General features: G+C 38.7%; 1 protein-coding gene across 1 annotated transcript in view; it reads right to left on the reverse strand.

Annotated features, from left to right (window-relative positions):
* Positions 1-26,714, reverse strand: part of adgrb2 (adhesion G protein-coupled receptor B2) — a 138,668-nt gene that overhangs the window by 75,116 nt on the left and 36,838 nt on the right. The window contains exons 3-14 of the mRNA XM_026300500.1: positions 26,096-26,284; positions 17,329-17,490; positions 12,568-12,732; positions 11,965-12,129; positions 10,605-10,706; positions 9,013-9,119; positions 7,983-8,177; positions 7,489-7,557; positions 6,697-6,805; positions 6,188-6,334; positions 2,107-2,197; positions 1,149-1,251 (exon numbers count right to left, since the gene is read on the reverse strand). Coding sequence (XP_026156285.1) covers positions 1,149-1,251; positions 2,107-2,197; positions 6,188-6,334; positions 6,697-6,805; positions 7,489-7,557; positions 7,983-8,177; positions 9,013-9,119; positions 10,605-10,706; positions 11,965-12,129; positions 12,568-12,732; positions 17,329-17,490; positions 26,096-26,284 — 1,604 coding nt within the window. The remainder of the gene's footprint in view (positions 1-1,148; positions 1,252-2,106; positions 2,198-6,187; positions 6,335-6,696; positions 6,806-7,488; positions 7,558-7,982; positions 8,178-9,012; positions 9,120-10,604; positions 10,707-11,964; positions 12,130-12,567; positions 12,733-17,328; positions 17,491-26,095; positions 26,285-26,714) is intronic.

Consider the following 26,714-nt stretch of genomic DNA (forward strand, 5'->3'; position numbering starts at 1 on the left):
CACCTTGTCATACGCTTTTTCCAAATCTACAAAGACACAATGCAGTTCCTTCTGACCTTCTCTGTACTACTCCATCAGCATTTTCAAAATAAAAATATTGCATCTGTTTTACTCTTTCCTGGCATCAAAGTATTCCTTCCGTCTTTCCATCACACTTGTGGCACCTGTTAACACATTTCCATCCCTGTCATTGATCATCCTAACCCTCTGCACATCCTTCTCATCTCTGTCTCTCTGCCTCGCCAAACTGCACAAATCCACCTCTCCCTCCTTAGAGTCCAAGCTATCATACAAATCCTCATATGCCCTTTGTTTGTCCTTTGCCACCTCTACCTTCATCTTATGCTGCATCTCCCTGTACTCCTGTCTGTTCTCTTCTGTCCTCTCAGTCCCACTTCTTCTTAGCTAACCTTTTCCTCTTAACACACTCCTGAACTTCCTCATTCCACCACCAAGTCTCTTTATCTGCTTTCCTCTTTCCAAATGACACACCAAGTACCCAAGTAACCTGTCTCCCTGATCACCTCCCAGGGCCTGGGAGCCAACTCTCTAGTTTTCCCTGACAAAGTCCCTACATTCAAAGTCCCTACTCTAAGTCCTACACTTGTGCCCTTCCTCTTCTCTCTTTGCCTATGAACACGCCTCCCTCCTCTCCTTCTTCGACCAACAGTAGTCCAATTTCCACTGGCACCCTGTAGGTCAACAGCACCAGTGGCGGTCATTGTTAACCCCGGCCGTGACCGATCTGGTATGGAAGTCATATTTGTGATTTGCATGTTTGATTTGGCTTAAATTTTACGTCAGATGCTCTTCCTGACACAACCTTCTGCCTTTAACCGGACTTGGGACCGGCACATGAAGATACTGGATTGTGCCCCCCTGTGGTTGCATTAAAAGACACACCCTTGCATTGGAAAGTCCAAATGAAACAAGTAACACATAATACTATTAAGACACAAATAAGGGATTTCATCTGCTGCACCAAAAACGCACACCTTTCCAATACATATCTGTGGTGGCAGACGATAGAAATGCACTACTACACTATCTTACAAACTCATGACCAGCCACTCTTTATATTAAAATACATGCAGACACATAAAAACAAAGTGACTCTAATAGCTGTGGAAAAAAGATTTTCTACTCACATTAAAAAGTGGTGACAGCTCCACCACCACCATGGGCTCGCTGGGTTGTGGCTCGGGTCGTACTGTCACTGTCAGGATCTTTGAGTTGATCACTGCAGGGGGACTACAAAGACACAAACATATACAAGAGAGGTATGCTTTGAGAATTGTATTGAATTGCATACACACAGACGCATGCATACACCCGCAAACACTCAAATATAGACACACATATCTATTCCACTTCCATGCTTTTGAGGGTTTTTGAATGTGTTTGCAGAAATAAATATATTCATAAATAAATAAACATATAAATAAAACCTAATGAGTAAAGGAGAACGTCAAAGAGAGCCCATAAGTAAAAAGAGAACAGTGGACCTATTTGCATTCAGCAGAGCTACTGGGGAAAAAGGGTTTTAACAGATCTAGCTCATCCACAACCAAGTGCAGTGACCTGAATAAAAGGGCCCAGGGCCATCACAAACAGAATATCCCAATGGCCTTTTGACAACCTCGAAATCTCTCCCAACTTCATTTTTGCAAGTTCTATGCAAGTTTCAAGACCCATTAGGCCCTCACCCATTCAAAGCCCACTGTACACTGTCCAAAAATACACTGACAATGCAAAATGAGAGAAACATCCAGGGATCTTTTTCAGAGATCCAAGATATTCTCTGATTACTAGGCAGACGCAAGAAGAAGAAGTAGTCAGATGGAGAATTGGAGGTTGGAATTAGGTAGAAGGAAGAAAAGACAGAAGAAAGGGCACAGAAATAGAAGGGTAGTCTAAATGGAAACAAACCAAAAAAAGAAAAAAAGTGGCTACAAGGAAGATTAAAAGTTGTCTAGAAAGTTTTGGGGAAAAAACATGCATAAAGATTAAGGAAAGTACATGGAAAGCAGTAGACAGCGATATATAGTTTGAAACACTTGAAATATTAAAGAAACAAAGAAAGAAAAGACACAGAGAATAGCTCACTTTGGAGTAGGTAAGATGACTCCCAAGGTCCTGTACAAGATGGCACCAATGACATAGTACACTGTGGACTCTGTAGACTCCGTCTCTGTCTCTGAAACACATAAATCAGTATCATGGACCTTCAAGATATACATACATACATACATACATACTTACATATATATATGTTGAGACAGTAATAAAAGTTTGGACAAAAAGCAAAAAGTACAGTTTTATATGTGAAAAAGAACACAGTAAATGTATGTTAGAAGAAAAGAAAGTCTAGGTGGTAGACAGTTTGGTATACAATAAAATGATAATAAAAAAAAAAATGCAAGCACATCTAATACCTGGTAAAACACTCAAGCACTAATTCCACCTGTCTCGTCAACCTGCAATTTGTACTTCACATTTATTCTTAAACTGTTGCTGACAAATGATCTGTTTGCTACATCAAAATAAGAACATTTTAGCAAAGTGCAACACAGTCCTGAAGCATCTGACAGCTCAAAGTAATTAGGATATGCATCTGAGCTAAACAGCTACCTCTAGTTCAGATGCAAGATCCCACTTTGTGAGAGCAGAGATAATATTTGTGTCAATGTGTTTGCGTTTTATCAGCTAGCAGTTCACCTCCCACTTAGGCAGATGTATTACAGCAGCCTTATTCCTAAACCTAAGTCATCGCTCAAACATGTAATTAACTTGAGTAAATACAGTCAAAATCAAGTCAGAGTGTTCAGCCCACTTTAGACAATGTCCTTCCTTTCTCTATTTTTTTGGTTTCAAAATCTATTCTTTCTTTCCTCATTCTCAGTATTTACCCCTAATGTTGCTGCCATTCTGCAGCCCACTTTTTGAAACTTTTCCATCTTTCTCAACAATTCTTCTTTACCTCTGCCTTCCATCATTTCTTTCTGTGTTCTTTTGGCAAAAAGAGCAGGGGCTCCCAAAGAGACGTAGTGTCCCTCTGTAAATGTCACTTTTTCTCAAGTGAGGAAGTGGGGAAGAAAGGAGAGAGGAAAAGTATGAGGAAGAGAGTTCATGTTGAGAGATGCCACTCCCTCCTTTGCCCTTTTAGGCTAAGAGAAGCGATGGAGAAGCATCAACAAGGGAAGAGAGGGAGAAAGGAAGAGACAGAGGAGGCTGATGCTATCAGATCTACTCAGTGACTCATCCAAAATCTGTCTGTGCTGCTGCCTAAGAGGTAGAGGTAATACTCAGGAAGAGAGAAAGCTATGCAAGACAGATGAGGAAAGAAAGCAGAAAAGACAAAAAGATCTCAAAAGTGGAGAAAAAAAGCAATTTTGAGATTGAGGGGGAAAAAAACAGACCCAAGTGATGGATCCCAATTGGACAGTGTCTGCAAAGGCATGCAAATGGGAAACTCAGTGTATTGTGGGTAAATGGTAAATCTGTGTGTCTGTGTGTGTGGGGGGGCGCGGCACTCCTATACTCAAGGATGATTAATACTACAAAAGCACTCAATCACAAAACTCTAATTTCGCATGAACGGACTTTTTGTCACTCTTCCCTTGCTGAACATCCAAGTGATTGGTGGTCAGCTGTAATCCAGCAAAATGGCAAAGCACCAGTCACCACCCATGAACTTTAATATGCCATTTGTCAGGAAAAGATATGCTTGGAGATGATGCTATGGTGTTATTTATGGTTTTAATCAAAGATTAAAAAACTCCATCCAAGCAGTTCCTTGTGAGTTACAATTTCCCTTCCTTCCAAGTGTCTTTCTTCTGCACTTTTGTTTTTTGCACAAATGCTATATACAACACAGAAAAAATATAAAAAATAGTGTAGAATAGTTTTAAATTGACTTTTTAAAATGAATTGATGCATTGATGCAATTGATGGCATCAATCTTCCCATTGCACTCATGTCAAAAGGACCAATATGTGGACTTTATTCCTAAAACATCAATGAATTCTTATTAATTAAAGAACAAAAACTTTGATTTGGTGTCAATTAGCAACCCAAACATTTCCATGTCCAGGTCATTTACTTAAATTTAAAGTAAATCGCACATAAGGAAGTCTGTAGTTAACATATTAGAGAGCACAGTTCATGTGGTGTGTCTTCTAGCATGAGTAATATGCAGTTAACACTTCATAACCCCTGTACATGTACAAGCAATGGTGTATTTAAAATACAAAGGCAGTGCTGCCTTGTATGTTTGGATGTTCAGTATGTGTGTGTGTGCATGCCTGCAAGACACTATGCAGTCTGTCATGTGTTTGGAGAGAAAGAAAGACAGGGAGGGAGAGCAGGGAGTTTGTCATCTTGAAAATCAGTGAAGAACATTCCCAGCCTTTGCTAAGTGAAGCGTTTCATGAACCTATCAATTGGCTGCCTGCATGTGTGCACGTGCACACACAAAGGTGCCAATGGGCCCTTATGAGCATGTTTAAGCTGTCCATCTGTGATAGGCTTTCATTACGGAGTAAATGAACCAAACTAACTGATAGCAATCAACTGAAGACCTCAACTCATGGACTGCCAACAGGAAGAAGCAGAGATCCCCCAGGAGCAAAGAATACTAATAATGTCCTAACTCATAAGGCTATTTGCAATTTGGATAGAACAATTTACCAAATACCATATGCTAGAATGGCAATGGCATGTGCTGAATATCATATGAGCACTGCACGAGACAAAACATTCACCACCATGAACAATGGGTAAAAAAATCTAGGTGCAGGTAAAAAGGCATGAAATGCAGTAAACTAAAGAAGAGAGACATGATGAATGAAAGGAATAAAACAATGAAATGCAGCATTAAACAAGCTCTTACTAACGCTCTAGTCCTCAGTTTCAGCCTAAAATTCATCTTTTGAGATATATGAATTTGCTGTTGCATAAAATTGAATTGAATTGAATAAACACCTCACAGACAGCTCGAAGAACAAGGTGGATGGTTAGATAGTAGACATTTTACAATAAGCATATTACAGTGTGCATAACAAGGAGACAAAGACAAGGTATGTGAGGTACTGTAAGGTGAGGTGCACTGAGATTGGCATATTAGATGCCTTGAATGCCAATCAAAAAGATTCAGTGTTATTAGGGCAAGTCGGAGGTCTCTTTTCTCAGCCTGCAGCCTCTCTAAGCTTTAATTTGGGCAGGAGACAGACAGGAAGTGTGTCGGTGTAATTTCCTGTGGGATGTGACCTTTGCCTTGATTGGTAGATGAGTGTATCTGCCACAGTAATTTTCTTATCCAATATAAGCTCCAGTCCCTTTGTGTACCTCCTACGCCTCCTTGTATATTCTTTCTCTTTAGATTCTCCTCCATCTTTATTTGTTGGTGTGCGTTTGCAAAAATCACTTTGCTGGTTTCTTGGCTTCACTTAAAGCCAAATAAAGATAAAGACTAACAGCATTTAACTTTCTTGTGTTGCTAAAACCGAAGAGATATCTTTTGAAATTGTGTGAGGACTTGATGCTCCCAAGGGGGCTACAGCACACTTCTTCACAGATGAAAGACATGCATCTTCTTGAGAACCCCTTCAGGGCCCCTTCACAGTCCAAATCCTTCTCAGCATTCCCCTTTAACGTCCTTGCGAAGCCTTCTATCCGTTTCCAGGAGACACATCTCTAAGTGCATGAATTCACACTGGGATAACTCTTCTTGGCGAGTTGCTCTGACCTTGACTAAAGAGAGTGTTGAGTGGGGTGATGGCAGGTCCTTACATGTCTAAGAAGTGAGTCTTAGAGTAAGGGCAACTAAAAACGTAAGACAGATTTTAGTTTGTGCTTAAAATAGCATCATTGTCTCATTTTGATAATAATGGTGAGATGTGTTGTGCGATGTGCAAAACACAATGATTGCAGTGGGTCCAGGGTGCTCTGTCGGAGGGCTTATCAACATCGACAAGCATAAAAAACAAAGTGTATTAAACCACCTTTTACAGCCCCTTTCAATCACGGCCTTGCTTCTTGGATTGCGGTATACAGTACCTGCTTTCATGTCTAGTCAATAACTGCTAGAAAAACCCTTTAAACAAATACATCTGATCGCATGTTTTAAGTAGAATGCCTAAAGTTTAGACAAACCCTGGGCAAGTTACATCTATTACAGTTCTCCTACCCTCTGTAGGGATTGTGAAGACCTCTTTAGGAATGTAGAGCTTGTCTTCTGCTGTTCTGGCCCAGTCTTTCATCCCTCTCCGGCCCTTCATGGGAAAGTTGATATCGCTTGAAACTGCTGACACTGGCTCTCGCTGAATAGTTATCACTAGACAAATAAGAGATACCAAAAACACTTGAAACTCGCTGCAGTGCAAAATTTGGGTTGAAACAAAGAATACGGTTGAAAGATAAGGTTAGACAAAAAAATAAAAGCAACAAACTTCACTATCTTGAAAAATCACTGAGTCGTGACAAAACTTGAGAAAAAAAATGTTTTTGGATTCAGATGTGCATTTAAATGAGATACAATATTAAGTTTCATTTGATAATTTGGTTTGATATGACAAAAAATCTGACTGTAGTGAAACAAAAAACACTAACATATTAAAATCAATGAACGACTTTAAGCACTGATACTGGTGTGAAATTATTTTGCCATGTCATGTGGATCCACTGTGTGACACTTACTGAGGTTGTTTGTAACCACTAAAAAACTCTGGAAAGGCTTCTGAGCTTCTCCAATAAGGTGAATGAAATCTTCCAATATCCTCATCAGCAAAGCAGCACCGGGAGCGACCTGTGGATGAAGCCATGAACAGGAGATTGGTCATCATGTCATCCATCCATCCATCATCTATACCCACTTATTCCTATTTAGGAACCACCATGCTCCCCCCGTCACGATGCCATCATTAAAATTTATAGATAACGTCCTATGGGACTCTCACTTATTGAAACATTTTTATTCATTACATCATCTCGACCACTGAATGTGTTCCAGGGCTGTAAATTGAAACCACATGTGGTATAATATCATATTTGGTTGTTTATTGTATCCAGATGGGAGGTAAACACACCTCAAGTCAAGGGCATCAAGCTTGGTCACACATAAAAACACAGAAATGCTCACAGACACACATACACACACCTACTATAATTAATAGGTACCCATTGTATTTAGCAAACAGGTGAGTTTTTATGACTAATAATTAAAAGTTTTATGTGGGATGTGGTCACACCCACTCTAGCACATAAATACACTTTACTTATTTAACCACACACACATACATTTAGGACACTTGGTACAGCAGTAGGCATCCACGGGTTGGGGTAACAAATTATGCGCAAGTCCAGACACCCACAGGCGCATGCACAGACACACACGCACCCTCACACACACACACACACACACACACACACACACCCTCACACACACACACACACACACACACACACTCAAACACAAACAAAATGATTTACCTGGTGAACGTCCTCCCATTTCTCAAGGTTTTCCATGTCCAACATGTGACTGACTATCTGGAAAAATTTCTAGACACAAGATAAGCTCAGTTGTTAATGCAGAAAGATTGTCACACTTAAGTGTTAACCACTGTCCCCCATTATGTATCTACCTTGAAACCACCCACTAGTACTGCCATTTATTCCCTGTCAAGTCTAGAGCAGTAGTCTTTTGTACATAGGAATATAATAAAGCATAATGTCTCTCAAATGACTGACTGAGACAGGAGCATTTTGCTCTCTTACAGGCAGTGAAGAGTGAAAAACGCTCCCAAAAATCCCCTTTGAGGCACTAGCAGTGTAGTTCATTGTTATGCACTCTGTGCAGTTGAAAGTTGGGTTTCTATATTGAATACTTTTGGAAATGTAAGCATCTGTGTGTGAGACAGTGTCTTTGACTGCATAGTCTGTGTGATTTGTGATTTGAGAGGCCTCCAGGTGAAGAGTCTGTCTACCTGCACGTCGTCGGGAGCTGGGATGTAGGTTGCTCTTTTGAAGGTGTCCGTCACATTTCGCAGGATCTCCGTGGAAAAGAGAAGGTCGCCACTGTAGTAGCTCCTCCTCTGCAAGAGCTCCAGGAGACTCCTAACGATCTGAGACATGCCCTCCCCAGCCAGGGTCCTCTGACCCTTCGCGAGATGCTCTCGTAACTAAAATGTGTAGAGAGAGAGAGAGAGAGAGAAATTGAGAAAAGATCGGTCTAGTCAAGGTGTTCAGATGCAAGCCCTTTGTTACTTACTTCTTATTCAAAATATGTAGCCAGTAAAAATGTTAAAAACAGTGCGTTTATATACATGACACACAGTTTGGAAAAATGAGACACACAAAGACATATATATGTGTGTGTGTGTGTGTGTGTGTGTGTGTTTGTATGTCTATATACTGTGTATATGTGAAAATGCAAGAGAGACAGGGAGATAGGTAAGCCTGAAACAACAGCAGATAACAGCAATCACAGAAAATTAATTACTGACTCCTGGTGTTAATGAAAGGTTGGAACAGAAACGAACAGTGCAATCAGCTTTGTCACGCACAATCCCTAACCCCCATCTCCTTCCGCCATCATTGAGGAGATGGAAAAGGTTGAAGTTTACAGAGCAGGAAAATAGTCTGGCTGATGAACACATTCATTAGCTATGTTCATTAATTGATAAGTGTGAGCGCAAAGCTCTGGAAAAGCTAATTAGAGATACTGGCAAGAGTTTAGTAAAGAGACTATTTTGAGTAAAAAGAAAGTTGAACAGAGAAACATCATGGGTGAAAAAGGGAGAACTGAGGCGGAGAATAAGATTTGAAAACAGACTTCATTTCCTCATGAATTCACTAACAAGCCAGACAAGCTTGAGGAAGGTGAGTTATGGTGACTGAGTGAAGTTGCAACTAATTGGCTCAAATGATACAATCTTGAAAAAAATAATATAATAATCAAAATTATAGAAAGAGCTTCGTAGTTTTAGAGCACTTGTTTTATTAAAGGAAACTTACAGTTAAATGTAAATATCTATAATCAAGTGAGATGCATCTGGCGAAGCTCGGAAGACCCCAGAAAGCAACGCCATTATTGTCCAGCATACAACGACGACTAGCAGATCCTAGGGAAAATGAGACACACAAACATTTTAAATGGAACCAAGAAGTTTTTTTTTTTGTTTAAAATCTGCCTCAGGGCCCATCACTATCTACACAAATTCTGTGAATATGGTTTCTATAAGCAGCTGCACTATACATCAGTATGAAATACATGATGCAGAAACATGTTCAAGGATCCATGACGAAAAATGTTAATACCTTCTAAAAATACTACTACTGTCACAAAACACAAACTTTTTTTTTTTTAAATGATAAAACCAAAAGACATTTCCATTTATTATAAGGTCAGAGTTCATAATGGATTTTAAATGATATAGGGAAATCACTACAGATATATATAATATTACCACATACAAAATTTAAAACAAAGGTCAAGCCTGTTCATTTGCCTTTTTCTGAGTAAATATTATGCAGGATTGTTACAACTACCGAATATTTCATTTGTAGCAGTTCAGTAGAGTTTGGCAGCTAGTACCTGATGGGTGTTTTAACCTGCAGCTAAGAGATAAAGTACTGAAGGCTGCCAAAATACTTTACTAAGACAAAATGTATTCCCTAGCCAAATAAAAATGCACTTGCTAAACTCTGGCTCTGTCTTTTCATGAGTAATAGACCGACATAAATAAACTGTAAAGTTTCTCAGTTAATTAAATTTAATACAATGATTTAGCTCAAATGCAATGTTTATTAAGCCATAATATTTTACTGGGAGACTAAACAGATTCAGGCAAGCATATTTTGATGTGGGACCCAGTGCCATAGCTTGAAAGATGAAGAAGCAGCCATTTATATTATGATGCATTCTGAAACACATCTGCTCTTTGCTTAAGTTCTGAAGAAGAATCAAGGTTTGTTTCTCTTTCTGTTTCTGGAAGTAAAAAGAAAAGTTCTGACAGGACATGTCTAGTGTAGCAATTATGGGCACAACCTGGATAATATATGAATTGGAAATTTTATAATTACTGCCTTGGTACATCAAACCTCAAAACAGTAAGGCTATTTAGAAACTGGAATCTTATTTCAGCATTTAAATCAGTCTGAGTACCAATTTGTTCCAGACATTGAAGCACAATAAATTGATTTTATTTTACAATGTTTTCTTTGGTACTAATTAGACTATTGATGTGCTGTTGTTCCACTGTACTTCCCAGACTTCACTTGACAGACAAACATTCGAAAAATTGTTTGAAGGTTTTTATTTTCCTAGAATTTAGCATTGATTATGACCTTGTGTAGGTTCATCCATTCTCTCTCTTGATACTTAATCATGCTACTGTAACTAAAGTTTGTACATCATGAGTGATTTCTTTACTCACTGCAGAAATCTCTGTTCAGGTGCTAGCAAATATTTGAGTACCTTGACTATTAAACCAGTTTTTTAACTTTCTATTCTCGGTTTTTCTGCTGGTAGAATATACATTTTCAGAGGTTCTTTTTCTCACTGATGGGAACATTTTCTACTGCCACATAAGCACATGATGACTGACCAGTGGCATTAGTTGGACACTTGTTGTAGACCGTTTCTCCAGCTGACGCTCTCTTCCATGACATAGAGAGGAGGTTCTCATCTTTACATATCTCATGAGGAGCTGTAGAAGAAAGTGAGAAACCCATAAAAAAGTGAAGCACAGTCAAGCAGGCACGGAGAAGAGAAAAATCACCATGCACAGTCCTACATACACACACAGCCAGAGGAAAAAAATAAATAAAATAAGGAGACAGAAACGCACAAAAAACGAGATTCAAATCAGTGTTCTTCTGCAGCAGCTCCCAATCTTATTCCCTTGTACATTGCTCAATGCTCTCTGTCAGTGTCGCTGCCTCAGTACAGTATCTCATCCCCTCTTCATCTTACCCCCTCTCTTTATTCATCTGTTTTCCCCCCTCCCTCTCTTTCATAACCCTGATGAAAAAACAGGGGAGAGTGCTCTGAAGATATTCCAGGGGGGCAGAGCAGTGCTGGCAGAGGCGATGCAGAGAGATGAAGAGGAACAGAGAGCAAAGGGAGAAAGGGACACAGAAAGAGAGAAAATATGATATGATGTCCCCCTGCAATGCCAACAGACAAGACACTTGTCTTGTGTAAAAGAGGCTTGAAAGCCATTTCAAACAAAAGGGTCATAGTGGAGGCTGCACTCAAAAGTTTATCATTTGTAGCCTGTCAGAGCTCAGTGCGAGCACGTACACATGTGGCTCGCACAGAAAACACACTTGCGTATTCACATGCGCACGCAGCTTCAGTCAGGAGTCATGCTTATTAAACACACTGTTTCCTGCAGTGGCTGACACTGACAAATCGTACCAAGTGGGCCACTGAACATCTCGCCCTCCACCAGACAGAGAAACACAGAAAAATAAAGCAAGTGAGAAAAAATGAGTGAGATTAGTGAGATGACAGAGGAAAAGAGGAAAGATATGAGGAAAAAAATGGAACAACTCACAGATAAACACAGGATTAAAAAAGCACCACCAGGCAAACACATGCAAAATCAATGAAGAGGTAAAGATGGATGGGTATGTGAATTGACAGGGAGACAGACAGGGTGCAGATAAAGATGAGAAGAGTGCAGTTCTAAAATTGCGATGGAAGCCTTTGGCTGTGGTGTGAGCTACTGGGAATTGCTGCCATTCTGCCTGACAAATATTGTGCATGTGCAGATTGGGCACACACACACATGCATGCATACACTGATATAAGCACACTCTTCTCTGTCAGCTAGAAGAGAAATGCAGCCACTCAGAAAAAATATCTGAAGTAAAATGTGTTTATACAGACTGTCAAGCATGAATAATATATGCATAAGCATATACTATAGTTTGCCTTCATTTCACAATAGTATTACTGACCAGGGCACTTCTTCTCATTACAGGACCGGACCTCCTCCCCTGAACCATCACAGGGATAGCCTTGTACACCAGTGCCCTCACACATCCTGAAGCGCCGCTGCCAACCAGAGTCACATGTCTTGCTGCAGAGACTCCAGTGGTTCCAGCTGCCCCAATTACCTCCACCTATAACAGCAACAAAAGCGCCACAGTTGAAGGTCCATGAATGGAGAAAAAGTATGGCTAGACACAGAGCAGCATGTAAAATGTAAAAAAGAACCAAAATCCCTGAAACTCTTGATGAATAGTGAATTTAACCCAAAACTCTAAGGCAGCAGCTTCTACATTTGTTGTAGTTTCGAGAGCAGAACCCAAATTAAGTCAATATGACCCCATTCTAGGGCCAGGCTCATTAAAACACACTGGTATTTTTTTGTCCTATGAGGCCCCACTCGAAACACACTCTCATGCCAAATTGGGTCCCAACCTACATATTGCTGGTCTGGGAAACGCCAATCAGACAAAGCCATGCAGATGCCTTTAGCTAATGCAGGTTCCATGTTTGTAAAATGATGTTTGAAAGCATATGAGTGTGAATACTAAAAATTAATTTCCATGTCTTACCACTGCATGAAGGGTTGGTGCATTCTCTGCTCTCCTGATGTAGACCCTTACATTCAGCCCAACCATGCACAGACGCACTGCAGCGCCTCTGCCTCTGTTGGGTTCCTGTGTTACAAGTAACACTGCACCTGGACCACGGACCCCACTCCAACCACTGGCCCTCCACTGGAGAGATGAAAGTAGATAAAGAAAGACAGGAGGGGGATGAAGTTGGAGTGAAAAGGATTTTGAGAGACACAAGGAAATCAGGACAAATTGATCCAGATTTTTGAAGAACAGGAAGAAGAATATAAGGGGGAGAAAAAAGTTCAGAGAGCGATAGAGACAAGATAGAGCAAGCTCTTAAGCTCCAAAAAGCAGAATATAGAATGAGGTAAGAAGAGAACAAATTATTTACAGATTATTAATTACAGAGGCTATTTGTTTTTTTCCATAAATAGAAACAAAGATAAAAGCCTTCACGATTTCATGGACCTTTTAAATATTTCAGTCTGTTATGAAATAACTGATTACAATCCCAGTAATGTTTTGTTTTTGAGTTCATACAGAGTACAGCCAGTTGGATTTTCATTTGCAGTGTTATTAAAAGAAGCACATTTCAACTCTTGACTAGTGTTTGCACAAAAACAGATAAATAAAAATATAATTAAAATTTAAATACAATGCAGTACTGGCTGTCAGATGATGCACAAATACAGTACCAAGTATCTTAACGGAAACCTAAATACATGCACTGTTGTAATCAAAGCCCCCGCTGTGTCTTTTTTAATAACAGATCATTGCTGCAGTACTCAAATAAAACACCCTAAATGTAACAAATTATAATAATCAAAACAGGAAGATTATTCATTCAAACAAATTTGTTTGTACAGCAAAGAACACAGCTTTCTAGTGCATCAAACACTTGACTAGGTGAAGCTCTGTGACAAAAGATCAGTGAATACTTTTCGGTTTGCTGTGCCTGATATGTATTTTTTATTAGTAGAAAAACTGTAACTGTAGCAACAACCTGACTGAAGAGCTGTTTATTGCCCCGTGGCCATGTCCATGTATATTTTTAGAATACAGATGGATAAAGGCACTACACACCATTCTGTTTTAACATTATAAATTACTTTTTTACATTTACATTAATTTTTTTCGCTGGTAAAGTAAAGTAAAAAAAGGCTACAGTATAACACTGACATAATTATCACCTTAGAAAGTTGATAAGATAAACACATTAAGGAACAACAGCATATTTATCCTTGATTTAAAGCTATCTACACAGTATGAACATATAAAGTAAATCTCAAATCCACTTTGCTTTTTGCTCTTTTTGCATTTCCACCCACTACTAAGGGTCATATCTGGCTCTTTAGCACATAACTGTAAAGTAAATGCTCCACTGCATTTACCTGCTATTAGCTAACAGTCAGTACATTTACATGACGTTGGTAGTCCAACTAAAACTGAGCTTTTAATATAAACATTAGTCCGACTGAAATCATGCTAAATCAAATTTCTCTAATTTGTACTAACACACCCAGATAATGTGGTTGGGAGTTGAGCTGCTCTTGCATGTGCACACCTTAATGGGACACACAGCTGGCCTGGGCCCCCCGCGCATACTGCATCGACCACACAGTGGAGCATAGCAGAGGTTGTGTTAGTGGTGCACTCCAGCAGCATACGGTGTTGTTGTCTGCTTCAGATAACACAAGGCACAATGGAGGGAGTCTATCTCATTTGAGATAGATATATAGATATATATATATCTATATATCTATAGATATAGATATATATATATCTATATATCTATAGATATAGATATATAGATATATATATATAACCACTATTTTGTACTGTATGTGCTGTAGGACTGTACAGTAACCTATTTGTCTTTGCATTAACAGGAACAGGAATTCAAAGTGAGCGGTGTTCTTGCTTCAGCTCAGAATGATATATTGAGGCATGCATTCCATACAAGGGGATTTTAAGTAGCAGAGCAAGTGAAGTGCAGTGTTGTAAATGTATTTGGTTCTCCAGTGTGGGAAGCTTTCGCCAACTCTCTTTGGTCAGTCATGCTGTGTGTTAGTCACAGTGTTCCAACTATTTGGGGACAACATTATGGTGGAGACAGCATATAGTACAAAGAATAAGTTGAAAACTAGAATTTAAAAGTGAAAGGCTGTTTTCTGCATCTGATCATACGTAATGCTAAATCTACAACTGTTTTTAAAATAAAAGCCACACAATGATATAAACATCTGAGCACACACAATAGCACAGAGAGAAGGTAGCAGGCAGTTTCTAATCGTGTAGAAAAAAAAAAAGTATTTACAGCAAAGTGTAAAAATTGTGACTTTAAAGGCACAAATTATGTTACTTCTATGAAAGTACATTCATTAAAATCAGTTCCTTGGAGGTGCCAGGAGAGAGTACCATGCTAAGAAACAAACACACAAATTCACAGTACAAAACTTATGAAGTTGCTCTGTTGCCAAAATCGCAAAATATTAATTAGTCAGTAATTAAGACATCACCCTCAACCCGTGCATATGCTTGGCTGTGACTCTTTACATTGTAGGAAAAAAGTAGGTGTTAAAGAGACTTAAAGGCAAAGCCAGTTCTCTGCCTACACAAGTGTCTTTTAGTTCTTGACATTAGCTCTAAATGGTCTAATATGATGAAATGAATTATTCATTTTGCACATGTAACCATGTTAAATGTCATGTATGACATTTCTGCTGATTTTCCTCTTAGCCTAGCTGATAATTAAAAAAATTAGTATTAGTATGCTAAGTATAAAATACTACAGTATATTTAGTTGGTATTCTGTAGTATTGATAGCATAGATGCTGCATTGCTTATTCAGTCTCATGTGCACTGAGGTCCAATCTCTGAAAGAAACACCAGCACACACAAACACACAGACATACACATATAGATAAGACCCATCAAAGCTATATTCTCCATGCATGGGTGTTTCTACTCTGGTATTCATCATTTCAAAGGACCATTGCCTTTGAACTCCCAAAAGCATACTGAATCTGTTATGATATATTCACAAACACACAGACACACACACAAACCAAATGAAAACACACATATTTCCTTAAGGCCCTTGAAAGAAGAGCCTATTCCTTCTCCCAAACCCTTTTTTCCCCCATCACTGTTCCCTAAACAGCATGGCAAAACATCCTGAAGGCCATACTTTAGATTGCGTTGCCTCCCTGTTCCTCCTTGTTTGAGGCGTAACTTTGCAGCCGCTTCATCTGGAAAACGCAACAGTTTTTTTCTTATTTAAATATAAACCTCATGAAACCCCTACTTTGTGAAACATAAATAAATAAATAAAAATAGTAGTCAGCGGGAGAGGATGGGGGAACAAAAAGGCTAGAAGACACAATGTACATGTAGATTCACAGTCCAGGGGAGATTAATACAGGATTCTTGCCCTTAGCAATAATAAATAAAAAGCACTTACGCTGTGATAATTGCTCAGACAGTGAGTGATTGCATACTAGTAAAGTCAATTCAGGAAAAAAAAGGTTACTATTTAAAAAGCAAGCCACAATTCTGTTATAAGCTGTCTTATATGTTAGTGTCTGTGTATCCATTAATGCCATTATTCCAGTGTTAAGCAGGAAACATTTATATTCTGCCGACGCAAAAAGCACGGAACAAATTAAATCACTGAAATTAATATTCCATCCTAATGTCAATGCTTTCAATGTAAGTGGTTTTCTAAACAGACACTTGAAATCCAAAATTAAAATTGGCCTGAAGTATATTTTAAGTCCTAAAATGCCAAAGGTTTTTTTTCTTTGTGCCAGATTTGAGCTCTACCTTATAAAATGAGTACATTGGAGCATTTATGTTTTAAGAAACACTACAAAATTACTACTTATTGAACTGCACTGTGATGAACTACATTAATTGTTGGTAAACCCTGCTCCCCTGAGTCTGCTCTAATGAGACTTTATATTAAACACCGGTCAATCCAATTCCACCTCACCAGCAGCCTCAACTGTGTGCTACATGTGCAGAGGTTTGTTAATAAGTGGAACTGGATGCCAACCGTGTATATTTGTACAATACTAAAGAGAAAAATAATTAAAAAGACAAAACAAAAAAGCAGCACTATGGGCAAAAAGAAACCCCAAGCTACTGTAAATGTGCTGATTTACTGTCACTGTTCATATAGCACCGTGTCTCAGGAAGTTAATAAACACAAAGCACATCTGAGGCTGAGAGGGTCATCATTAGTTAGATATTAGATCATAAACCGAAATATTGACAATTTTCACCTGATAATGCTACTCCAGGAAATGTTAAGGATCACCTCAGTACAATTCCTTGTGAAGGGGACATGAAATTCTGTACCAAATATTATGGTACCCTCAGTCAAGATAATTTATCTAACATCATAAATGCCAATCTCATGGTTCTATAGAGGAAAAGTCAGGTATAGCCAAAGTTGTCTTGTCATCTTTCAGGGACTACAAATGTCAAGACACAAAAGTTCAAAGCAATACATCCAACAGCCACATTTTAAGTGAGAGAAAGAGTAAGAGTGACTTGTTCAGTACAAGAGCTATGATGAAAAAACAGAATTGCATATGCATGAAAATTCAAGAGCTGTGACAGTGACCCAGTTGTTTTTTTTTTTTGTGACTTGGAAGGAAAAAGAGGGAGAAGGCAGAGCCATGATTGGACAGGCAGAGACGTTACGGGATAGAGAGTTGGGGTATCATGGTAAACGGGGATGGTACTAACCAGGACACACTGCTATGTTGCAGAGTTTGGTCTGAGTTTCAGGCTGCCCGCATGCCACGACCCTGCCTCCGTTCACACACTTCCTGGTTCGCATCCTGGAGCCTCGCCCACAGGTCACAGAGCACAGACTCCATGACGACCACTCCTCCCACAGCCCATGCACTGCAAACACCCACAAACACAACGAACAAACACACACGACATGGGGATGGGGGATGAGGGAGGAAGGGACGGGGTGGAGCATCCCATCACAGGCAAGAGGATTAGAGAATGAGAAAAACACGAGATATAAAATGAGTATGAGCATATTCCTTCCAAAACATAAAGGAGGTGACATTTTGACCTTCAGAAAACATTCCTATTACATACGAAAAGAAACGCTGAGAATCATGCTGCACTGAGCCCACACATTACAGAACATGAAAGAAAATGGAGGTTAGGAATGGACAGTTTGGGATTTGAAGTCATGCAGCCTCACTTATGACAAGGAAATGAACGTGGTAAGTTTGTGTCTGAAATTATTAGAGCTTTCACTTACTATATACAGTAAACAGCCATCCAGAGACTCTGCTGACTTCAAACACTTCAAACACCAATTAAAGCATTAAAATTGTTTCTTCGCTCCCTCCCCCTTTTATGCCCACTTTTTTCCCCACTCTTATTGCACCTCTCATCACATTTTAGCAACAGATGAAATTGAAAGAAACCAAAATAGAATAAATGAGCAGAAAACCTGCACCGAAATGTTGCAGATAATGAACATGACTTCAAGACTGCTATTCAGTGAGCACCAGTTTTTTTTAGAAACATGTCTACTTGATCTGTTTCAGAAATGTGGCTGTAAAACACACACACACACACACAGACTCACATATGTTCACACATGCACACAGATAAAATCTAAATCTAAAAAGATTTTAGAGATGTTTAACCGATTAAAGGGAATAATGATGGAATGACAGATATTACAGAAAGAAGTGTCCCCAAAGAAACAGAAGATGAATGACAAGGTTGGTTAATGATTGTAAAGAAAAGAGGGAATTAAAAAAAAGATGAAAAAAACAAAAAGAGAAGATTAGAAGCAAATCTGAAAGGACACAAAAAGATTTCATTATATGGTGAAATGAAAAACAGAGGTCATGAAAAGAAGTGTGCAGACCAGAGGACTCTATGAAATGGTAAAGAGAGAAGCAGATTTGGAGAGGTGCAGGAATAAAGAAAGGCATAAAGAGTTAGGGAGGGACAGAGGGTTGGAGGGAGAGAAAGTTATAGACAGCAGGATGGAGATTGCTGGTCCTGTGTTGAGCAAAGCTAAATAAATCATGGCGATAAATAATTAAGTCCACTCTGTGAGGAAAGGCTCAGAGGAGCAGGAGTAGAAGGCTCAGAAAGAGGGATGCTATTAAAAAGTATGAAGATACAAAGAGCAAGTAAATAGTGAGATACACTTATATTCAGCAAAACATGGTTTCGATATGCCTTTAAGCTGACATGCAAATTCCCCATATGTTGAAAAGAGTGAGTGGAGAAAAAGCATAAGGACTGCATCTGCCGATATGCACTTGTGTGGCTTTTTGTTACTGTGCTCTTACTTTTAATGAAATTTTTAAGTAAACTCATTTGTGTGTCCCACTGAATGGGAGCTACAGTACTAGCAGTTCATGTTCTTAAAGGTTAGCCTTGTTATAGCACAAGTCTTTACTAAGAAGATATTCACACACAACTAAATTTAGACAAGGCTGCATTGTACAAAAGCATTCTTATATAGACATTAGTTGTTACACATACTATCTACCAGGCGTGTCAGGTAACTGTCTGAAAAAGTTGCTCCTAAAATTGAATGAATACCTAAATATGTCTAATAACGATTTACTTTACATTTATGAAATCAATAACATCTCAATTTACAAAAGTTATTAAGTTTATTTGCCTCTATCCTCTGATGGGAATATTTCTTGAATTATCACACCATACAAGTGGCCGGAGATATGCCACAGATGAAATAAAGTAACTAAACTTTTTATGTTACACTGACATTGTAAAGGTTTGTTTAGATTTAGGCAGAAAAGAGCTTGGTTAAGTTTAGGGAAACATCATATTTTGAGTTAAAGTACATTTTTAATTAAGGTTAGACAATGTTTTTTGGTTACAACAATAAGCGTGTGGTTAAAGCTGCAGAATCATTGTAGTCATCATTAAAAGAATTAACTGTCAGTTGGAAATAGCAAAATAAGCAGTGGTGACTCATCTTAAATCTTTTGTCAACTCATCCTTCCCAACATCTTCTCTACATGAACTTAATGTGACCTGATTTCCTTAATTTTTCACAATCATAATGCACAAATGGAGCAGCAAGAGGTAAGACTTGCCAAGGCATCTATAGCATACAAGGGTACTGCATAATAATAGGCACCAAATGACTATAATGACTATTGGAAAACATTGTCATGTTAATCTGTCATGCAGGCACCAAATTCTTTTGCTTTGAAATTGCAAGACAGTGCAACGCGGTGAGAAAGTTATTGCTTTGAGGCAACTGTTACTGATGTGTAAGGTGGTTTTAAAGCAGCTAATGGGTGATGTAGTTAGCTGAAGTATGTCAGCCTAAATATTTCAGTATCATACATGAAACAAGTCTTATTTCCAAAATATTCAATTGAATAAATCATGATAATAATGAAAAATAACTGGCATCCTCAAAGTGCAAGCAGATTTCTTGGGGGTATCTCATTTCAAATTGCAAAACCTTCTCAAGAGACATACACAAACAGACTCCACAACTTGATAAAGTAGCAGGCGGAGGAAAAAGTACAAAAATACAATTCACTCAGAGCTCTGTTATTTAGCATCTTTTTTTACTATAACACAACAGGTTTGCTTGTGCGACATTACTTATTCATCCAAATCGAATCTCCATCTACCAAACTCAGTACAAGTGAACTGAAGTCTAGCTGTGCAAAGCCAATCAATTTGCCTATAAAAATCAAGCTTGAAGCAGCTTTAGGACTAAGACACATTAAAGGGGAAACTATCAATTGGAGATGGGGACAATGTGGAGAAAGTGCATGAGCAGATAAATAGAGTAAAATTTTGACAATTTGGTAACCAAGTACAATTAAGTGATGTCCTGAGCAACAAATAAAGCAGAACAAGGCAATTATATCAGGTATGTTGACTATCTTGACACCAACAGCCACAGTAATGTGATACAACACACACTGCTTCACTTCAGATATGCACATTAAAGGGAGTTTAAAGCTATCAGGGTTGTAGTCACAGAGGGAGGTGGAAAAGAGCATGTTTACAGCAGATTAAACAACAAAGTGACAGAATTGTGTCTTACAACACCTGGTCACAAACTCAGGTTCATGAACTCCAGATTTTCATATTTGTGATAGAAAAGAAAAATGCTGAAAAAGAGGCACACAGACTCAATTACACTGGTCCTGATTCTGATGCAAATGCAAGTAAGCTCAGATAAGATAAGATAAAATAAAATTTTTATGCTTTATAATAACATATGCGCGCACACACACATTTACTGTAGCAGAGCACACATTCACAGCACCAACCAGAATAAAATTGCAGTATATGTAATAAAACTGTATAATAAGGATGCATGACTTGTGTTTAAAATATAGGCTGTATGTAAATATCAAATTTTAATGATTTGCTGCAAAATGTGTAATATCATATGACATGCATAATATTGATTATCGTTATTGCACGCTGTTTATAGTTTGTAGCAGAGTCACAGCACAGCAAGGCTGTATTATATGAACACGTGTGTGTGTGTACATATGTTTATGTTTGTGTGTTTGCCTTGCTTGAATGATTATTGAAAGTTTCGTGTTGGAGCGTTTGACTACACAGTGACCTGGTCATACTGTATGTACTGTAATGTTCTAGTGCATGCTTTAAATGTCACTGAATCTATGGCAAATGAACAGTAGTTCCTGTAAGTACAACAGAGGTAATAGGGTACTACTTCACTTTGCATGCTTTGGAGCATGAAAGCCTTATAGTTGGATGCATATTAAAAAAAAAAAAAAGAAAAGTTAATTCACTGGACCAATTACTGCCTAGTTTGCTTTGTCAAGAGCCAGACCATTACTTAAAATTGATTATCTGTATCACCTTAATTTAGGAGTTTTGACCATGAAAAAATGAGGAGAAAAAAAATGTCCATTTTCACTTCATTGGTTTTCTGTCCAAGATACTTTCCTTTGATGTTCCCTAACTTGTTCCGACACACACAGACAGGCACGGATAGGTGCCCAGAGACTTATCCACCCACACGCACACTCATAAGAAACACATACTTCTAAGACTTAACTTGTGCACAAACACAAATAAATGGTAAAAAAAATAGAATAGAATATTCTGGCAAACCCATCTACTAAATTAAGTATGCTGACTGCACCCTCCTCACCTCAGGATACTGCAAGAAGCTGTGAGAGTGCCTGAATGCTTTGTATATTTGTGGTTGTAAAAGCAGAAGAAACAGAATAGAGGTTGTTAAAACAACTTGTGGCAAAAACATTACATTGGCAGACCTATTAGATAAATCAGGAAGATGGTGCAAGTGGCTGTGGCAAAAAACTCAAACTGGAGTTATTCAGTTTTGGTGTTTGTAATTGTTGGGATATAAAACAATAATATTAATGGCTGAATTCAAAGTCCAAATACAGCAATCAGGGGCCACTGCTAAAACACTTATACTCAAGAATTTAAACCTTAAGAGATTACCCAATTAAACAGGCATGGAAATTCTTCTCCAAATTAAGTCAAATGTCTCTTTACTGTTGCCCTCACATTCACAGTCTACTTGAATTTGGTGCGATCACTATAAACAGTACCTGAAATGTGCCTTCCTCCCTCCAGAACCATGTCAGAAAACATCAGAGGAGTGGGGAAGAAATGAAATAATAAACAGAACATAACACAGCAACCAATATCCCATCAAAGGAGCAACTGAGGATATTAATATCGACACTGAATGGAAAATGAGGCACTTAGACATACAAATCGCGTTGGGGCATTTGCATAAAAACAAGATTAGCATATGCTCTAACAGGCTAGGAAAACATTCTCCTTCGCCTTCTTGAGGGTTTAGATGCATCAGTAAAGACTGACTGACTCCTAACTCACATGCAAAAGTTTCCATGTGCTTCAAAACACACAATTATTTAGAAATTATAAAGCTTTGCACATACGGACATACAGGAAAAGGAAAATTAACACAATATCCTCAGCTGCTCCTTTGATGGGATATGGATTTCACCTGAAATGACTAATGACACTTAAACATCACTTACAGTAAACAACAAAAGATAAAGTTGACACCTGCACCTTATCTTGAGCCAGACGTATTGAAAATCACAAAAACCCTTACGGTGCATGTGGATGCAAAGATACTTTACGTATACACATAGCATACTGTACAAACACTGAGGGAACACACACAATATGTGTGTGTAGGGATTTACAAAAACAAAAACACAACATACAAAAACACTCAGAATGTGACACCACACACAGGAAAAAGGTTTAACCTAGTTTAAATATACAGCATGTAGCCAAGAAAATGTTACCCCTTGTGACCCCCTTGTATATGCAGATAAATCAGGAACATCTTTCTTGTGTCCAGCATTTCAAGCTGTTGGTAGTTCTGAGAAAAGGAACTACCAACCAAAGGTTAAATCTCATGCACCCCAGACACAGGTCTGCAGCTTCTCTGAAGGTTTTTGCTTGATCCAAACCTTAAAAGACTGCACAGGGGAAATATCCATTGCAGGGAGGGCCATGCATAAGGACTGGTAATGCAAAGGCTGGTGGATGTTTTTGCATGGACCATTTGTCTTGCCCTCCTCAATAAAATTCCTAATGCAAGATTCTTAACCTTAAGACAGTCTCACAAAGATACCTCTCCAAACTCAAAGAAATCCTAAAGCTCTGGAAAAAATTGCTTGAGAGGCTGCAGATGGATACAAGCAAGAAGAAAAGGATGGCAGAAGTCTACTACACCATTGGATGATGCATTGATCAGTGTTACCAAGCAGTGCTGAATTTCTGTCATCCTCTGGTTGGCTGAGCATTAGCAGTGAATTAGGGGAAGTCAGCCAGAAGAGAACCAATGTCACACAGGATTTTCACTTCAGGGCACTAAGGGCATCAGGGCAATAAAACCAGAGCAGGACAGGTAGTACTTCACAATTTAATCTAGTAAGGACCTACACTGACAATCAAACCAGAAGAAGAACTCATATTTTTCAGGATTTCCACAGTTACACGATCTGGCTTGATAGTGTTGTGTGTTGCTGAGGAAAAATCGATGAGTGGCTCATTATTTTGACAGCAAGCAGATAGAGCTGACTACACTCAACCTGATTGCCAGAGCATGTATTCATATGAAAATTGCATTTGATTGGTTAAACATATTTGAGCACTCACATTGCAACTGAAAGCCTCTGAAGCTCAAGCAAACACATAGCTGTAATTATCATTCTCAGTGTTTTCTATGTTCATCTCTGTTTTGTGAACACAACATTCACTCAGCAATTTCCATCTTTGTATAGGCGGTGATCATAATTTTCACTGAAAATTAAAAACACTACAGAAACGGTCCGCTAATGAAGCCTTTAGACCATGTTTTATCCTGACTGTGTGTATGCATAGAGACACAGTCCAGACCATAAATATTATGACAGTTACATATTTTTGTTCCCTGTGCATCAACACATCCGATGTAAAATAATGTAATGGATGCTGCCTTACAGCACCAAGTCTCAGCTTTAAGTGGGTCTACATTAATATAAACCCAGTATTTGGGACATTTGTGCATAATTTAGAGACCTTCAACACATGCCCACAGTTCCAGGGTTCAAAAGTAGTTGGGGAACTTGGCCAAATGTTTCTTAGGTAGCTATGTGTATCGTCATTAGTTCCTGCTCACAAGAGCTCAAAGGTAGCTCGGAGCTGACTGTGGGTAGAGCATTACCAGTTTAATAGTTTAATATGAGGTGTAAAGAGGGGAACAGGCAAGTGAAGAAGATAGTAAGACTTATCTTACCTCTACCAAAGGAATATCAAAAGGTACAAACAGTACATTCTAAAAGAGTGGATGTACAGCAGAAAATAGACCAGGGAGTACTTTCAGATGAGCAGATAATCATTTCAATGGTGAAGAAAATCCTTTATGACTGCACAGCAAGTCAAGAATGCCCTCAAGGATGTAGGTGTTCATGTTTCCTTCTCAATAATAAAAGGAAAACTTTATGGCCATAACCTCAGGGGATCCACCAGAAGATGCAAACCCCTGGTAAGTTTCAAAAAACAGAAAGGTCAGGTTGACGTTCATACAAGACGAAAAACATACAATAAGAAAAACAGAGTTCTGGAACAAGTTATTTTCCCTGTTGAAAGAAAAAAACATCTATGATGGAAAGTGGCGTAGAAAAAAAAAATATGTCTGACCCAAACATGTCAATTAAATTCTCAAATGTGGTGGCGGTTGTATTGGCTTGGGCATGTTTGTCTGCCAGTGGATCTGGCACACTGGCATTTAATGATGATTTCACTGCTGACAGTAGCAACAGGATTAATCCAGAGGCATACAGCAGCATTGTGTGTGTTCAGATTCAGCCAAATGCATCAGAACTCATTGGACGGTATGTCATCATTCAGCAGCACAGGAATCCTAAACATACGGCCAAAGCAACTAAAAAGCTATTCAGGACGAAGAGGTGAAATATGCTTAGCTTTTGGAGTTAGTCACCTAACCTCAGTTCGACTGAGTTGCATTCCACTTGCTGAAGTGTGGATTTAAGACAAATAGAACCCACAACCAGCACAAGCTAAAGGAAGAACCTGCAGTGAAGGCCTGGGACAGCAGCACAGGAAAAAGGCTGACATGTCTGATGATGTCTATGGTTAAGACTTCAGGTAGTCATTGACTGCAGAAGATTTTTCACATTTTATTTCACTTCATGTGTAGCTCTCCAATAACTTTTAAAACCCAAACTTTAGGTACTATGTTAAAAAGCTCTAACAAACTTTTTTCAATGTTGGTATAAACCTACTTAAATTAAGGCTGAGATTTGGCACTTTAATGCAATAACTATTTATTTATTTATTTTTATCCGTTTACTGTGCTGAAGTCCAAAGCCTGAAGAACAGAAATGTTCAAATAATGTTCAAATATCTATAATCTGGTTGGTACATGGACTCCAATATACATTAAGAGAAGTTTAGGAAAAGAAGAAAAGATACTAAATGAAAAGTGAAAGAGCAGGGAGAGCTAAAGATAGAAAAACCAGAACCTATGAACCTCTGAGCTGTGGCAGGTCTAATAGACTTGCTGACATGGAACTCAGATGTCATGTCTCTCTCTCATTCTCTCTCAGCTGGCCAGTAGTGTGAAGTGAAATGACAAAATGACAATCACAATCTGTGGGGGCGGGGGTTCTGTCACACCATGGTTAGATTAGGTTTTGCCTGAGCAGATCCCATGTGATGTGTGTATGTTGGTTTGTGTGTGTGCGTGTGTGTGTGTGTGTGTGCACCTTCCTCAAAACTGACAGTGTTTGGCACATTATTTTCTTCAATTTTACAGCTTTTGTAACACATTGTAAAAGGACCAATAAATGCTGGATGGCTGAGTGAGGTGCTAATCAGGAAGCATATGGTTTAAAGCTGCATTTTAGTGCAAACCATTAATAATGCCCTAAAAGCTAAAGGCAGCCAGTGCACAGTTTGGAAAACATACCTGAGCTGATGATTCCAGGTTCACCTGGACAGGAAGCAGTGTTGTTGCACATGCGTGTCTCCCGCAGGGCACCACTACACAGTGTACCATAGGGTGAAGAAACACATGATCGGGTCCTCACTTGCCAGCCTTGCCCACATGTGAGCGAACACACACTCCACTGTGACCACTCCTCTGCTGCAGGGTCACCTGAAGAACAAGATGAGTGACCAAAGAGAAGCTAATTGTTTATGTACTTGATGACTCCAACTGCATATGGTGCTATTGTTTTTATGCAACACAAAAAGGAGGGCAGGGAATGTTAGTTAGTTGAACATGGCTCGCTGGCTCGTCATTCATGCAGAAAGTAAACATTTTGTAAAATATTTAGCTGCTCATTCTGCATAATTGCAATATATACATTGCTGTATAATGGGAGTCATAAAGTCACAAGATAGAGGCCAGAATGGAGATGTACGACAAGTCTATTCACTTCCAATTTTCCCAGAAACAAAAGTATCAAAACATGTTTGCTTTATTGATTGCTGTTTTTCTCAGCTTTTTATTTACTGAAGTAAAATAAAGCTTTTATTTTGGATGACTGTTATACCATAGGAATATTACTATAATAAAAATGACA

Source organism: Mastacembelus armatus, chromosome 11 (genome assembly GCF_900324485.2).
Source record: "Mastacembelus armatus chromosome 11, fMasArm1.2, whole genome shotgun sequence".
NCBI lineage: Eukaryota > Metazoa > Chordata > Actinopteri > Synbranchiformes > Mastacembelidae > Mastacembelus > Mastacembelus armatus.